The 15,820-nt window shown below is 34.8% G+C and overlaps 2 protein-coding genes across 3 annotated transcripts; one reads left to right on the top strand and one right to left on the bottom strand.

Moving 5' to 3' along the window:
• Window positions 1-1,985: 1,985 nt before the first annotated feature.
• Amun (protein amun) lies at window positions 1,986-9,646 on the top strand. Its single transcript, XM_088181343.1, has 6 exons — window positions 1,986-2,295; window positions 7,882-7,978; window positions 8,056-8,367; window positions 8,439-8,649; window positions 8,809-8,905; window positions 8,987-9,646. The coding sequence occupies exons 1-6, from the start codon at window positions 2,141-2,143 to the stop codon at window positions 9,105-9,107; spliced, it is 993 nt and encodes a 330-aa protein (XP_088037469.1). The 5' UTR covers window positions 1,986-2,140; the 3' UTR covers window positions 9,108-9,646.
• A 1,227-nt stretch (window positions 9,647-10,873) lies between these two features.
• Window positions 10,874-14,908, bottom strand: asun (integrator complex subunit 13 asun). Of its 2 annotated transcripts, none has more exons than XM_088181341.1 (13): window positions 14,101-14,908; window positions 13,967-14,041; window positions 13,723-13,901; window positions 13,545-13,652; window positions 12,945-13,035; window positions 12,741-12,866; window positions 12,386-12,523; window positions 12,164-12,321; window positions 11,795-12,092; window positions 11,593-11,732; window positions 11,393-11,532; window positions 11,176-11,329; window positions 10,874-11,104 (listed from the first exon to the last, which is right to left on the bottom strand). In XM_088181341.1, exons 1-13 carry the CDS (start codon window positions 14,332-14,334, stop codon window positions 10,939-10,941), a joined length of 2,007 nt encoding a protein of 668 aa, XP_088037467.1. In that variant the 5' UTR covers window positions 14,335-14,908; the 3' UTR covers window positions 10,874-10,938. The 2 variants fall into 2 exon arrangements, with proteins under 2 accessions (XP_088037467.1, XP_088037468.1); XM_088181342.1 differs by having other exon boundaries at window positions 11,795-12,089; window positions 14,101-14,473.
• Window positions 14,909-15,820: the final 912 nt, after the last annotated feature.

Below are 15,820 nucleotides of genomic sequence, written 5' to 3'. Positions count from 1 at the left end.
TTGCTAAATAATATATTTATATAATTTCCGCTATCCACGACAATTTTTGAATAAGAAAATTAATATTTTTATATTACATCTTATTCTCGTCATATTTAAAAAAAGCGGAAAAAATTCAGTATTTTCCTTGCATAAAAAGAAGTATTTTGTACTTTTGTACGTATATCATCATAAACTGGTATTTAGCTGTTTAGCGAGATTTTTAAAAATATGAATATTATTTGAAGGAAAATTACACGGTTTATAACAATAAATTTAACAAATTATTACAATAATTTAACGCGTGTAATATTTTTTTTACATTTAACAATATATTATCTATTATGTGATATTTTATTGTTTTGCTATTTAGTATACATATATAGTTACTAAATGTACAGAAAAATATTATTACACAACAATTAACACTTTGATTGACTTAATAAAATACTTTAATTTGCGAAAATATTAAAATTAAATCTTTAATCAAAAAAATATATATAGCGTGAATTACAATCGTATTACTTTTGCGATGAATATTTATGAATTATTTATGACATAAGCGTTTTGTTGTTTTGCAATAAGTGGTGGAAACAACTTTAATATGTATAAATTTATTATAAAATTCAGGAGAACCACTCCCCTCAACTGTGCAGGGCTACATTGCAAAAATTAATATTATGGTAGAAAGATATATGAAAAGTTCATTGCTCTTTTTTGAAATAATGTGAATTATATTGTCGTAAAACTGAATATATAACCGGCCAATATAAGTAAAAAGATTTTGATTAATTCTAAGTCATTTTCCTTATTCACTAAATACCTCCTTGATAGTTTTTCGTTAAACGCAAGAACGTAGTTTAATGATGGAAGGGGGGGAGGTGAGGGCATTTGCCCCCCGTGAATTTGACCAGAAAAATGCATGTCATTTAATGAAATACCACGGACCTTAATGAAATCGAAATATTAAAAAAACAACCTCTGACTGGCCAAATTTTGCCCCCCCTGCTGGATGACCAGAATTTCTCAAAGAAAATCTAAAAAAAAGCAATCTCGAACCTATATGCAAAATATTTTTTAAATATGTCATTTCAATGAAATCATATCGGAAAATATTATCACCGGTAAATATATATTTTTACCAGTGAAAATATAATTTGTCTGGCAGGTGCTAGTAAAATTAAATGATTTTAACTTTTCCATACCTAGTAATATATACGTTTACAAGTAATATTTTTACTAGTAAAGTCCAAGTACATTTTCACCTGTAGAAATATATTTCTACTAGCGAAAGTATAATTAAACTGATAGGCGCTAGTGAAATTATGTGTAGCTATAAGATTTTTGTGAAATCTGTTCAAACCTAAATCTAACCTAATGAAAGTTCTAAAGCTAATTATAGTTTTAGAACTTTCATCAGGTTAAGCCCAAAATATAAGCATAGCCAACTAATTTCTCAGGGGAAAATAAGCGGAAGAAGTATAGACAGTATAGACAATTTCGATATTACACCATTTTAAAAATATGATAGTTATTCTTACCGATATTACTACGGACTTCTGATGTGAGAGAATTTCGGTTTGAATATTCAAACCGAATTTTGGTGAATAGGAGGGCGCAAAAAATGATCACTTTTCTAAGTTAAAATTCGTTCCAAATATACTTCATTCGATTCCCACTTATTGTAAGTCATAATATTGCTATAAATGGTCTTAATATGAACGCTAGATAATCGAGCGACAGCATGATTTTATTGCTTTTGACGTGGATTTTTGACTTCTGATAAGGGATAATTGTTTTTTGCGCTCTTCTATTGATCAAAATTCGGCTTAGATATGCTTCATATTATACTTAGTGTAAGTCGTAATATTGTTATAAAAAGATGTGATGATGCAATGAAACTTTATCTGGTAAATAGTAGGTTTTGATAGAAATACAATTAAAATTACAATGTGTACGTAAATAAGTAGTCTCTAGTCCAATTGGGCGAATTGGCTCGCGGTAAAGGGGAGTAGCGATACCGTACGCGCGTGCAACGTTGTGCGCGACGGTGGCGCCGCGGCGGCGGCTACGGCGACCGACGGCGCGAGAGCGAGAGAGACTAGAGAGGCGAGAGACGAGCGGCGAGCGGAGCGGCTCACTGCGACCGGAGCTGGCCGCGATGGGCGCCCGCGACGCGAGGGACTCAGCGCACTTCTTCCTTCAAGGCGATTGCTCCCGCTTCGTTCAGGCGCTCGGCCTCTACCCGCAGGCGCTGCGCCTCAAGGCCGAACAGCGCGGCAAGAAGCCGGACGAACTGCTCAAATTGGACAACTGGTGAGCGAACGGGAAAAGGGGGCGCCGGGGGCGGAGCGCCGTTAGCTCGCGTAGCGCGCGGTTTTGCTCCCCAAGGAAGCGATCGACCTTTCGCGACGCGTCGAGGTCGACGCTTCGGCGGGGCGGGGGGCGACGCGCTAGATGGGGGCCTTCGCCGGTCGCGCGTTTGCGAGGGTTGCGCTCGTGTGGAATTTTCGTTTTTAAGCTTTTTCGCTAGCTCGCTTGTGTGCGAGCGACGCGTCTGTCGGCTCAAAATGGTGGCCGAACGCGAGGGGCGCGGGGCGAGGCGTGCCGGCGCCTCGTTCCCGTTTCTCCGCCCCTCCGCTTCTCCGCGTCGGACGACCGCTTTAGATCAAGGGAAGTTCCGAGGGTGCGTCTTTACTACGATCCTGGCGGATTTTGCCGAGTTGGCGCTTCGCGTGTCTACGCGTCCTTTGTTCCGACTCAAATGCGAAAGTCGGAAAAGCCGGAAAAGCCAGTCCGCGCGTGGGGATGATAAGATTCGCGCGCGAAAGCTCGTCTCGGTCGGTCGCTCGCGGGAGCTTTCACTCTCATACGACGTATGACCGTCGTCGTATCGCTCGTTCGGAATCCGCAAAAGTGCTCGCGCTATAATGCGCGATCGATTTCGAGGGTCGACCGAGCGAAGCCAAGGAAACGTTCCGGCGAAAGTCTTCGTCGGAGCGCGGCCGGTTGGCCGGTTCCGACGATCAGGGGTGCTGCCCCGCGGCCCGCAGCGATCGTTAGCGGACCGCGTGACACGCGTGCGCGCCCCTGCCGCCGGCCTTTTTCAAAACTTGTCTAGCGATAGATTGGTATAGATATAGAATAAAACGTTCCAAACTTTCCAAAATCACTTTAATTTATAAAATAATATATACTAAACTGTACCCGAGAGGCATATTTGTACATTTTGGGTTTTTTCATTTTTTTTGCTTGATATACCATTTTTTTGATTTACAAACTTTTCAAATAATACACTCTCTACTATTCGCTACACCAAGAGAATTTCATAAATAATGAACTCTTGTTACCGCTTAAAATTCTGGTGAAACGATTTAAATATTGTTCAGGAAAATGCGTCTTAGGCGAACAACATTCCTAGCCATCAACTTTAGTATCATATTTGTTTCATATATTTTAGGGTTGAAAATTGCTTGATCGAAATATTTAAACCTTTTACGAACGACATCTTTTGAGATTTTTCTAAGCGTTTATAGATATTAAAATTAAATATTTTAAAAATAATTATAGGTGCTTCCAATTTTCGCCACTGTGGCGCTGCCGTGGATGTACTAGTAAAACCTTATCTTTTGTATGGCAGGACATTTTTTTCGATTTACACTAAATGTTGGACACATATTCCAAGTTTTATAAATTTAAAATATTTTAGATATAAATTGACATGTTTATTATATTTTATGAAATAACAGGATAAGTTTTTTGTATGAAATATTGAATTCTTAATTCATTAAAAACACGGATGTTGTATGAAAAAATTTTTAATGCAGCCAAGGGGTTAACCTATGCATGATCAATGAGTAACATTAGCAACACTAACATAAATAGAGTCATAAAATAATTTATAATACAGATAACATATATTGAAGAACATTTTTGATTAAAGAACATTCTAGTAAATACGAAAATATTTTTTAGAAAATATGATAAAACAACCTTAAATTCACACTATTAGGCAGAAGCGCAAATTTCAGTGGTTCTCGATCTTCAGCTAAATATATTTAAATTAGTACTTTAGTCGGGAATAGTTACTAGGAGTAATTAGTTTACGAGATTTTAATAACATTAATTATTTGACAAAGATAAGATAACTGAAGACAATCTAAAAACTTTTACAAAGTAGATTTATTTACTGCTTATAACGTGAGAAAGTTATTTAATTAGCTAAATGTTGTGAGGGCTTTAAAAATTCAACGTGATATAAAAAATATGCTATGCACCATCTGTCTTAAATCCGCAAGAACTAATCATAAAATAAAAATAAAAGACATTTGTTATTCTGCAATATTATATTAATTTATTCAAAATACACCCCTTCTGAGCCAATTGACGGCGCCGGAGATGATCATAGAAAATTTCGAAACATCTTTTGTAGAAATTTTTAGACATCAATGGCGTCAAAACGTTTTCCCTTCAACACCAACTTAATTTTTTAGCTAATTCAGATGAATATAGCGGGTGGCTGAGCACTACGATGCCTTTGTTGCCCAAGAATTCGAATACAATCTTGGCTTTGTACACTGATGCATTATCATGCAACAACGACTGTCTTGGGGTCGGTGTTATGATCGAACCAGATGAGCCAACATCAAAAAATTTCAGTGGTGAATGTCAACCTAGACTTAAAAAACTCATGTTACAACTAAGATGGCACTACTAGAACTGGAAATATGACTAATATAACTAGTCCTCGCGGACTTAGGACAGACAGTGTATGAAGATATAATGGCCAAAACCAGTGTTTTTCTATGAATTAGAATTTTTAGATATTTCTATTGATAATGATTGCCACATTGCACCAATAACTGTGAGAAACAGTTGTTTTAAGACTAATTTTCTTTTTTTTTATAATATTTTAATGTATGTAAATATATTGTGTACATTTATTACTACCGATATTATTCATTAAAAAGATCATTTACATCCACAATTTAGGTAACCATACTTTCGTAGAGGGATTTGACAGTACTATTTATAAAGCGTTTTGCACTGGTTCGAATACACCTTCACAATATCCCCTGAATTCGTACAATGTATTTTTCATACTGCTTCTTTTCGGCTGCTATGCATTATTTACGCTTACATCAATCATTCAATATATTTATTATATCTACATTACAAACTGACATTTTCATCTATTATATCGACACCAAACATTTAGAATTATATTCAACTATGCGGCCTTTGTACTAGAATGTTTTTTTTAATGAAAAATGTTTTCAGATGCAAATCTATCCAAATCACTACTTTGCTAATTCGTATTAATCTCACTTTTCCTTCTTTAGTAATTTATTAGAGGTAGGGATATCATCTTTGAGAATCTGATTTTCTTTCCCATTTAGACTTGAAAATAAATTTGTCAGAATTTTATATTTTTATTAATGGAATTAAGAAGGTCCGTATGTCGTCTAAAAAATACGGAAAAAATAAATTATGTAAGGGTTACTGGGAATCAGCCCTATCATATATGGTACAGTAGGCTCATGCACACTCAAAAGGAAAGAAAAAAAATACTTTATTTTTAATTATTACAATGCAGTAAAAAAAATATCCTACACTTACATTTTTGCATACATCTTCCACGATTCCAGGTCGACACGACATTTTCCAGGTCAATTTTCTCTAATAGTTCCAGTGACTTGTATATTTCTGTTACTTAGTTCACTTACCTGTGAAAAAATTGTCTTATGGTTGTCGTATGGTAATTTTCTTTCATTCCAAGTTCAAAAAGGTTGTCTTCCATAATAAGGCATCATTGCTTCATTGACACTATGGTTTTCTCTATGCGAACTATACTCCAAAAAATAATCAATATAATGTTTGTAAGTGGGCAAAACTTCGAAAATTTGTCGGGATTTATTTAAATGAAGATTGTCAATGTAAATTTGAAAATATCGTTAAAAATCAAATTATTTCAAGAATCCAGTGAGTTTTCCACGAATTTTGTATTGTACATGGTACTACTGTACCAAATAGGGTACACACTATTTCAAAGTGAAAAAAAGTACAAAAATATTTCAAAAACACTTGTAATACTGAACTAGCATCATGACCAGAAGTATTATTTATAAGTTAATTCCAAAATATAATAGATAATTTCGAAACAAATCTTTTTTTGTCTTTCTGAGATGACATTATAGAAAAAGAACAACGAATCACTTTTAGTTGCATTTGTATTTATTCTCCGACAAATTGTAAAGCACTGAACTTTTTTTATAGTTTTGTTTATTCCTTGCACTTGACGCGAAGCTAAATCATTGCCATAAAACTTGAGTAGAAACAAAAAAAGTTCAACATACTATACCGTATATGGTACAGTAGGTATAAATGGTATAAATTAGAAGATTAAAACTGGTAAAGAGATCATCGAAAAATAAATCAATCATTTGTGTAAGCGGTGCTGTTTTCTTTTGTACATATTGAACACTGACTGAAGATATTCTTTAGCATATATTAAAATTGATTAGGTTTCCACTAGTGTTTATATTTTTTTATTCACATGACATTTCATGTTGGTACATGAAATTTTAGACACTTTTTACTTAAGAAAACATCCTTTAATGATTAATAAAAAACACCTTATTAGGTAGGAAACCTTTATAGATAATATTTAAAGTAAATCGAAAGGAGTATGACGTTTGTCAATCTCAGCATCAGTGAAATGCTATAGTTATGAATCTTTTACTTTTAATTTTTCTATTAAAAATATATTTTAGTTCAGAAACTTTTTTTTTGTACATTTTGAAATCAGTAATATATGATCAATTAAATAACGCATAGTAGATCATATATCACTTGATGTAAAAATTACTAAACCCATCTACTTTAAGAAATCGAACCATCATAACTTGATAGGTTTCCCTTATGGTAAAAATGCATCATGTCCACTCAAAGGTTAACAAAACGTTAACATTTAAAAATATTTTTTTTTAAATAAGTTTTTTAATTAAATATATATATCGATATTTGTAGTTATATTTGATATGGTAACTCAAATTGTGCGCTCGCAATCAGAGCATTGTTTATTTATATTATTTTATTATGGTTGAAAAACATTGTTCAAATAAGGTGGTTGAACTTGGAATACATTTCATTATTGCTTTTTCAGTATACTATCAATGTGTATAAATTATTATTTTTACCCATTAATGTCTTATCAGGGTTTCTTCTTCGCTCCTAGAAATTCCCTTGTATTTGATAATCTCTGATATTTTTAACTTTCAAATCGTTTAGTTTCGTTTTATTGGTTGTCAAGAACATGTTAACTACGTAGTTTAATACATTCTTGCTATAAATGATATATTTGCCTTCTTTCAAAATATAGAAGTGCAATTCTTCACATGCTGGCTTTATATCACATTTACAACCAATTAGTGCTTATTTTAAAAAACATGAAACTTGTGATTTCTGCCAAACTCATTTTCGACAAAAATATCAGTAAAACCACAATACCATTTTTATTTTATATTTTAAAAATTTATTCTGGGATCGACTTTCAACTCTACTGCCCAGATATAATTTAAATGTCGCCTGTATACCCAACATTTTTTATATATTCAAATTTTAACATGTTTTAAACGGTTTTTTCGTAACTGTATTACGATTGATACTACTAAAACATATTTTTATGTTTCTAAAAAATATATTTAGTATTGGAAACCACTATTTTTCTAAAAAAAGTTATACTTTATTTTAATAGGAAAAAGTGTCACTAGTATTACATACAGAATAAAAAACACCGACTGAAATATACAATATTTGTCAGAAATTCCACATGCACTGAATAATGGTGAATCATCAAGAAAAATTTGTTCAATAAACTTGAACCTTTTTTGTTCTTTTCAGGTATCAAAATGAGCTCCCGAAGAGCATCAAGGCTCGCGGTAAAGAGGCGCATATCGTCCACGAGGAGCTGGTACAACTCATGAAATGGAAGCAGACGGTGAGTCACACTTCCTATTCTCTTCTTAATCTTTTTCGTATTTTAGTTTATAAATATTATTGATTTTCATTTTCCAGCGTGGCAAATTCTACCCTCAGCTTTCGTATCTGATCAAGGTTAACACACCACGTGCGGTTTTACAGACCACTAAAAAAGCCTTTCGTAAAATGCCCAACATTGAAGCGGCGCTAACGGCGTTATCCAACTTGAAAGGTGTGGGAACTACTACGGCATCGGCATTGTTAGCGGCCGCAGATCCTGAAAACGCTCCTTTCATGGCTGACGAATGTCTACGCGCCATTCCAGACATGGACGGAATTGACTATACGGCAAGGGAATACCTCAACTTTGTGAAGCACATAAAGGAAACTTGCGATAGGCTCAATTTGGTAAGTTTTCAGTCGCGTTTATTTGTCTTTTATTTTACGATAGTTAGTAAATTAGTGCTTACGCTTAACAGGAACAGAACGGCGCGACCGGAACGAAATGGTCGCCTCACAGCGTCGAGCTGGCAGTGTGGGCCCATTGCGTGGTAGCTGAGTTACAGCCGGATCTTCTTGGCGGCGACAGTCCGACGAATGGAGCGGGAGGCGACGGATCCGCTCCGACTCCCGCTACACCTTTAGAAACCAGCGACGAGAGCAACCTTGAACCTCCGCATTTAACCAACGGTGAGTCATCAGGATTCTTACTTACCCTGTACAAGTTTGCGAAAAACAATTGTAATTGCTATTGTCAGTCGGACATTTTTGATATATAATTATACCAATAAGTGATATATGATTATATATTTATTTTGGACGGTGAAGTAATTGTAGAATTCTTTGCAGGCAAATTAGGAGCAGAATCTTTAGACGATGCCACCACTTCCTGCACGGAAGATTCCCTCGATAAAGCGAGCAGTCCGTTGCCTCCTACGAACAAAAGGCAAGCTTTGCTTATGAGTCTTCATATTGTAAATATGATCTGTTCGATTTTATTTCATTTAATTTTGCATTTTTGTCACAGATCTGCGGAAGAAGTGGATGGCAGTTCGGAAGAAAATTCGACAGGGGCCGATTCGATAGAGCAGGAATCGGACGCGGTCGACGCTGAGCCGCCAGCCAAAAAGCTTAAAAATGCGCAGTGACACGCCGTCTCCCGGCCAGTGTGACGCCTCCGATGCCCGCCCGCCTCGCGTTCTCCGTTTTCATCCTAATATTTATTTTCGACGTAGATTAACTTCGACGCTACTTTACGGGACGTACTATGTAACACTCGTTTTTAATTATTAGTGTAAATTTTGTTCTTTCGTTGTACTTACATGTCAGTAATCGTATCTTTAGTTGTTATACTTTTCGTAATTCATATTTAATCGATCGCGAAAAAAGTCGTGTGAATATTATACGAAGCGCGCGAAGATACCGTGAGGTGATCCTTAATGGCAGGGTGTAACTATAGATTATAACGCAGCGGTCCGCTCGTTTGAAATTCGCACTGCGGACGGCGTGGACGGAGGGTCGACGCATTCGCGCGCCTCCGTCCGCAGCCGTAACCGTAGGATATGAACGTTGTACCTAGGTAATTTATTTTTCATTTCCATTATGTAACGTTAATTAATCTAGTGTTAAGAGGCAATGATTTTGTAAGTTTTGTAGGTCTATCGTATAAATAAATAATTAGATAATTTAAGTTATTACTATATATATATTATATTGAACTATCAGCCGATCGAAGTCTGTAAACGAATACGGAAAAGAGGGTTATGCTAATTTTTATATTGTAGCGCCTCTCATTTTATACAGATTCCTTTCAACGATTGCCGCTTTCAAATGTATTATTATCGTTATCTACTCACCTGACACATTCCAATGAAAGAATTGCAGTTGAGCCCGTTTTCAGTCAACGTGCGAAAACGACATAAATTTGCTCTCGACGGCACGTCACTTTCAAATCTACTTTTTAATGTTTAGTGATTGTTATTCGAATGAATGTGTTTTATTAGTTGAATTATACGAATATATATATTGTAATAATATTATTATTATAAATGTATATTCACTGTATTAATTTTGACCAGAGCGCTGCGAAAGATCATAGCGCGCATCGATTGCCTTTTAATATTGTAACGAGTTAAACGATTAATTTATTTTCGTGGAAACGCAGAGAAAAGTCGAAAGCGTGTTTTTATGTGACTATTTCATACAGACTGATCCAGAGATAGGTATAATCGATGTTCAGTGAATGCTATTTTTTATATTTTATCATAAACAAAGTCCTCGCTGTGAATTGTAACAAATATAATATATGTATACATGTTTTAATATCACTGATTTTTACGATAAAACCGGCTTCTTTATTATTATCCGTCTACATAAGTAGGAGTTCACAAAAATGGCCTTAAATTATTCAACAGTGAAACGCAACAGTAATAAATGTAGATCGAGTGACTCGACTGGCGAATGAAAGCCGAAATTTAGTGGTATGCTGCCTTTGATTTATTACACGATGAATTTTTTTCGTTTGAAGCATGTACTGTAAAACGTTTTCGATCAAATTTGACCGAGAACGTTCCGGAGACCGCAGCTCCATTTTGTTTGTTTGGTATTTGCGTTTTCAATGAAAACGGTAACAGTTCTTGTAGATCTGTCGTTTGCACGGATAAGTTTAAGCGTATCTGTATATTCAGAACTACTGAGTGTTTTATATAAGTAATGTTGAGCATTGCAATTATGTTGCCAATATACAGAAATGTACATATTCTTCCATCTATAACTGACAAAATGTTATGACGCAACAATTTGCAAAATATATTTTTTTGTAGATAACTGGCTTTTACAATTTGTCAATAGAATCAATCACAACATCGTTTTCTATGACACCCGAATACGTGATATACTTTAAAAAGAAATACGATTTATATGAAAAATTGTCAAATTTATTCTTAATATTTATATATATTTACAGAGTTTAAAATTAAATTAAGACCCCGATTCTAATGATGTATTTTCGGACATGCCGGATGGCCACTGAGATTGCGGATATAGTGGAGCGATTCCGCTGGGGTGCGCCATTCTCCCCGCAAAGTCTAGTCGGCGTGTTCCGCTACGATTGGTTTCAGTATTCAAAAATATATCTAGTACGGTCCTGGAAAGATATTTTTAATAAATAAATTTTGATTTTATTAAAAATGTTAAATGTTTGATTTTTTGTCTCACCGTGGAGTGTAAATTGAAGAATGCATGGGTGCCGATTGATGTATGGATGGCACCGAAACAGACATCCCCGAAGCCGGAGGAGACATGGGACTGTCTGTGGTGGCTCTTATTACCGAAGCCCTCAGACTGGAGTCGCCGTTGCCGTTTGAGCTTCCTGCAATTTATTCACTATAATAAGACAATCTGCTTCATATGATTACACAAACAAAGATAAAACCTGAATCTGAAGACGCTCTGCATTCACGTACAGAATGAAGTACTGCCCTATGTCCCGCGGAACTCTGATGACCTCTTACTAAAGCTTCTAATTCATTCCACACCTGCCGCCATTGTTCTTCTCTACGTATGCCTTTACTTCTATTTAAAAATTCATTTAAGTTTAATACATTCAAAATTAAACAATCAAATCATAAATACCTATGCCCTAAGTTAGGTAGTGCTAAAGGTTCATGCCGTGCTTCTAATTTAACCAATGAGTATATGACTTGTTTGCATTGTACCACTTCGTCTTCGGTTAATGTTTCTTTTACCATAATTCTTGGCAGTGGATCGACATACTAAAAAAGCATTTAATAATCATAATACAGCAATAAAAATACATTAAATTATAAAAACATACATTTCCCAAATTGAATAGTAGAGTTGATGATAAAGTTAAAGGCCAACATAAGGTATGACGGGCTAATCTAGTTTTGGTCTTTATCAACGCTCCTGAACCTCTGAGCGGAGCCAATTTGTTCTGCTGCATCACTTCACCAAAGTCTTTAATCCTATAATCTGTGACACGACCACCTGGACCTTCGGACACACTCGGTGGATCTTCGAGAGACGATCGACCCGCGTTTAATCCGTATATGAAAATTTCACCACCATGAGCTGCTAACACATGAGACATAAACTTTCCACCACCTTTCCTGCTGATATTTCAATAAGAGTGTATTACAACATATAATTCAATAGAAGATTCATCTAATAAGAAAATCAATACCTGGGCATTTCCAACATGACTGTTCGACCGTTGAGCAAAAAGTTAACCAAACATGCAGATGGTCTCGAAGCTACGTCTACAGGGGTTATTCTATATAAAAGACCGCAAGCACCCCATTCTCCCCAGCTGCCTCGTGGAGTACACCATCGGAGGGTGACCTAAATATTTTTTATTATATACAATGAATATGTTTGTACAAAAATGAAGTGAATCATTGTTTACTGTGTCATAATCAGTTTCAGTGTCCATTCTCGACTTATCACTTAAACTTGAAAGTGCGCGTCCTAGTTCTGCATGGGCAGCGGCACTGTGTAATATTTCAACATCGTAGTTGGCACTAGAACTTGCGTTTTGCTCTTCCTAAAATTAACACATGAATAAATATACATTGCGTTGATATAGCGTTTTATTACTTCACTATTAAAAATCTAGTTAGTAATAAAATACAGTTAGCAATTTAGATTAATTTTTGTTATATGTGTTAATGTTATTCTGTATAAGAATGACTATATATATATATATATATATATATATATATATATATATATATATATATATATATATATATATATTTTACCTTCATTGGAATACCAGTGACAGTTGTGCTAGCGAGACTGTAATGAGGCATAAGTAAACGCAATAGTCTTGCAGTAAGACGTGACGCACCTACGCTATGAACTTCCACTGACATAGAACCGCACATCTAAATTGAGAAACACAATGTATACAACTTGAATTTTAAATGAAGATCAATCTTATTACTACTATAAAAAAAGATTACTTCACGCAGCGGTTGACTTGAGACTTGCGAATCAACAGTAACGGGAAACACGTTGATTATTACCAAATGACAGTGATGAATACGAATGCACCTGAAAAAAAGACAACAGATATAATAAAATACATTTTTTATAAATTGTCGCTTTGGAAGAAGACAATAATTTAATTTAATACAGTCGTTAGTGGAGTATTAGTTCTATATATGACGTATTATTGACTAGGAAAAATATTTTTATATAAAACAATTGGAAATCATTTGTATAGATATTGCGATAGAATATCGCGAGTTGCCAGCTATTTATCACAATAACGGATTTATGGAACATAACTATGACATAAAAAAGCCATTCTGTAACTTTGAACAAATTCCGGAGAGACAGATAGAAAAATTACGTATTTATTGGTGCAGAAAGATTGCTACTTAGCTTTTAAGAAATGGAATTTTGTACAAATTTATCTATCCCCATCAGCTTCAATTGACGGAAGAAAAGGATGGATAAGCAAAGGAGTTTCTTTACCCATATCAATGGCAAAATATTGTGTAAGAAACGTGTATTTTATCAAGTTGACACAGTAATAAAATATAAATAAATGATCATACTGTTGATGAGGTGTCTTATTTTGCTGTAACAGCACAGTATGGACAATATCTATCAGACTTCGTATTGATATGTCATCTCTGGCACTTGTTATGCAGACTACTCGTGATCTAATATGAAAAATACGAATAATTAATAAAAAATATTTAATTTAAATTGTAGCATAAGAACAATATGTACTTGTTTAAGATGTGGATTTCTTTTTGCAATTGATTCTGTTGTTGAGTTGATGGTTCAGCTAAAATCTCAATTGCTGCGCGAAGGCCAGGTACAACAGAAGGACCAATATTATTGTTGCTGCTCATCATTGCGCCGGGTCCGTTCCCGGGCACACCTATTAAGCACATAGCATTCAAAATCTGAAAATATAAATCTTGTAAAATAATCAAAGTAGCATTACTATGATAAATATATCGGTACTAACGTGATTTAAATTTTGTTGCACAGGGTTCCATGTGTTGAGAATGTGCGCCGCTGAATCGCTCACCACAAATCGAATCTAAAGTGTTAAAGTCGAATTCATATGGTTGTTATTAATAAATATTATTCCATACTTACAAGTTTTCCTTGAGGGAAGAGATCCCAAACGATCCGGCAATATTCGAGGGCAGCTTCGACGGTGCAGGTCCATAGCGATTTAGAAATGACATGCGGCTGTGGCGGAAGAGAACTTTGCGGACCCGGGGGAGGTCGTCCTCGTCCCACTTCCAATTCGACGCGACAGTCCGAAGAGACACCAAAATATGGCGTGTGATCTAAGACTAGAACGGTTTTGTGCGATGACGGAAACATTACGTTTCTAACTGGTTATTTATAGTTTTATCAAAATAATTGACGAGCTGACGCAGTTGGCATTCGTATTTCGGAATGAAAGCGTGTATTTTACGGCGTTCTGTCAACCGGCATATTGTGACAACTGACTCGGCGATATGGCAACATTAATTTCATTTGACATTTATTTTTAAAATAATTGGTATAAATTTATATACCTATATAATATATGAAATTCTTTTTTTGTATAAATAAAAAGATAGTGTCAATTATAAAAAAATAAGATACATAGTAAAATGACGCCACGCTCAGAAACCAGATTGTTATGAACATTTGTTCTGCTTTTGGCCCTAACGTCTGCGAAGTGGCCAACAACGTTTCGCGTGTTTATTCCTTAAGCACCGGTTAAAAATCGCAATTATCCTTTTATCATGTGTTATTCAGTGTTATCGACGACACTGTAAACAGTTAAAATTGACAGAGTAACGCCGATAAAATTGACAGAGGTGGGGCCCCGAGCCGCACTTCTTTCACTCTGTCACATGCACGTATCAGTACAAACACAACGTTTCACCAGCCGCCTTTGTTGATGACCAATATTAGACATAACCTTCATTTTATTTGCAAGGCGGATTCTCCGTGTGAAAGAAATGTTGAAAAGTCGTAAATAAATTATTTTAAACTGAGCTTTTTAATTACACTTTCTAGTCCAAAAGTATCACCTATTATCTATTTAGAGATTTGTATAAAATTTAAGTTTTACCGTTTGATTATTGTTGATTTATGTCGTAGTAGCATTTTATATTGTATACATTCATATTTTGTGAACGAGTTCTAGCGTCATTTTAAGTGTCATTTTATGTTGTACTCTGTCATTTTTTTGCAGATGTAACGATGTGGATTACAAAATAATTTATTCGATTACTAAATAATTTATACCGTATTTTTGTTACTTTTTACTACCAAATACGATTTGATTATGAAAAACCTCTCTAAAAAATGACTGACAAGACCAGACGGAATAAATGGGAGGGGAGGGGGCGTAAATGTAAATACATAGAGGAAACAAAAAGAAATGTAAAACTAAACTTACATTAAAATTTATAAAAAAGATGTATTATAAAACTACTGGACAATATTCTTTACCTAAAAAGTATTCATAAAAAAGTTTTTACTATTAAAGGAAGCTAGATTAAACTTCTGGATTATTTTATGACACAAACCCCCATAATATATTTGTCAATATCTGTCTTGCTATTAAACTGTTTTGTGCAGTATCGCTTAATATTTCTTTAACTGGAAGATCATTCGTCAGATTGGCACATTCTTTGAAAACATAACAAAAAGGCACAATTCAAGAGCGGCTTAATCACCCAACACGAGGATTTCGTTTTTTGCCAAAATAAATTTATTAATGTAAATTTTAAGATTTTTGATTATTTAAAGTAGGTGTAGGGACGAAATTATATATTTTTGCTATAAGGATCACATTACCTTTCAAAACTAA

Source organism: Plectrocnemia conspersa, unplaced genomic scaffold (assembly GCF_051122295.1).
Source record: "Plectrocnemia conspersa isolate PC_06_02 unplaced genomic scaffold, ASM5112229v1 ptg000002l, whole genome shotgun sequence".
NCBI classification, from domain to species: Eukaryota; Metazoa; Arthropoda; class Insecta; order Trichoptera; family Polycentropodidae; genus Plectrocnemia; species Plectrocnemia conspersa.
This window is presented reverse-complemented; position numbering and strand designations above follow the sequence as displayed.

Bases quoted from the DNA above. Each gene is read 5' to 3' on its own strand.
- asun (XM_088181341.1), bottom strand. From the start codon at position 14,334: ATGTTTCCGTCATCGCACAAAACCGTTCTAGTCTTAGATCACACGCCA. The intron at 13,902-13,966 runs GTTAGTACCGAT...TTATATTTTCAG, and splicing joins TGCAACAAAATTTAAATCAC to ATTTTGAATGCTATGTGCTT. The intron at 12,867-12,944 runs GTAATCTTTTTT...TTCTCAATTTAG, and splicing joins CAAGTCAACCGCTGCGTGAA to ATGTGCGGTTCTATGTCAGT.
- Amun (XM_088181343.1), top strand. From the start codon at position 2,141: ATGGGCGCCCGCGACGCGAGGGACTCAGCGCACTTCTTCCTTCAAGGC. The intron at 2,296-7,881 runs GTGAGCGAACGG...TGTTCTTTTCAG, and splicing joins CTGCTCAAATTGGACAACTG to GTATCAAAATGAGCTCCCGA. The intron at 7,979-8,055 runs GTGAGTCACACT...TTCATTTTCCAG, and splicing joins TCATGAAATGGAAGCAGACG to CGTGGCAAATTCTACCCTCA.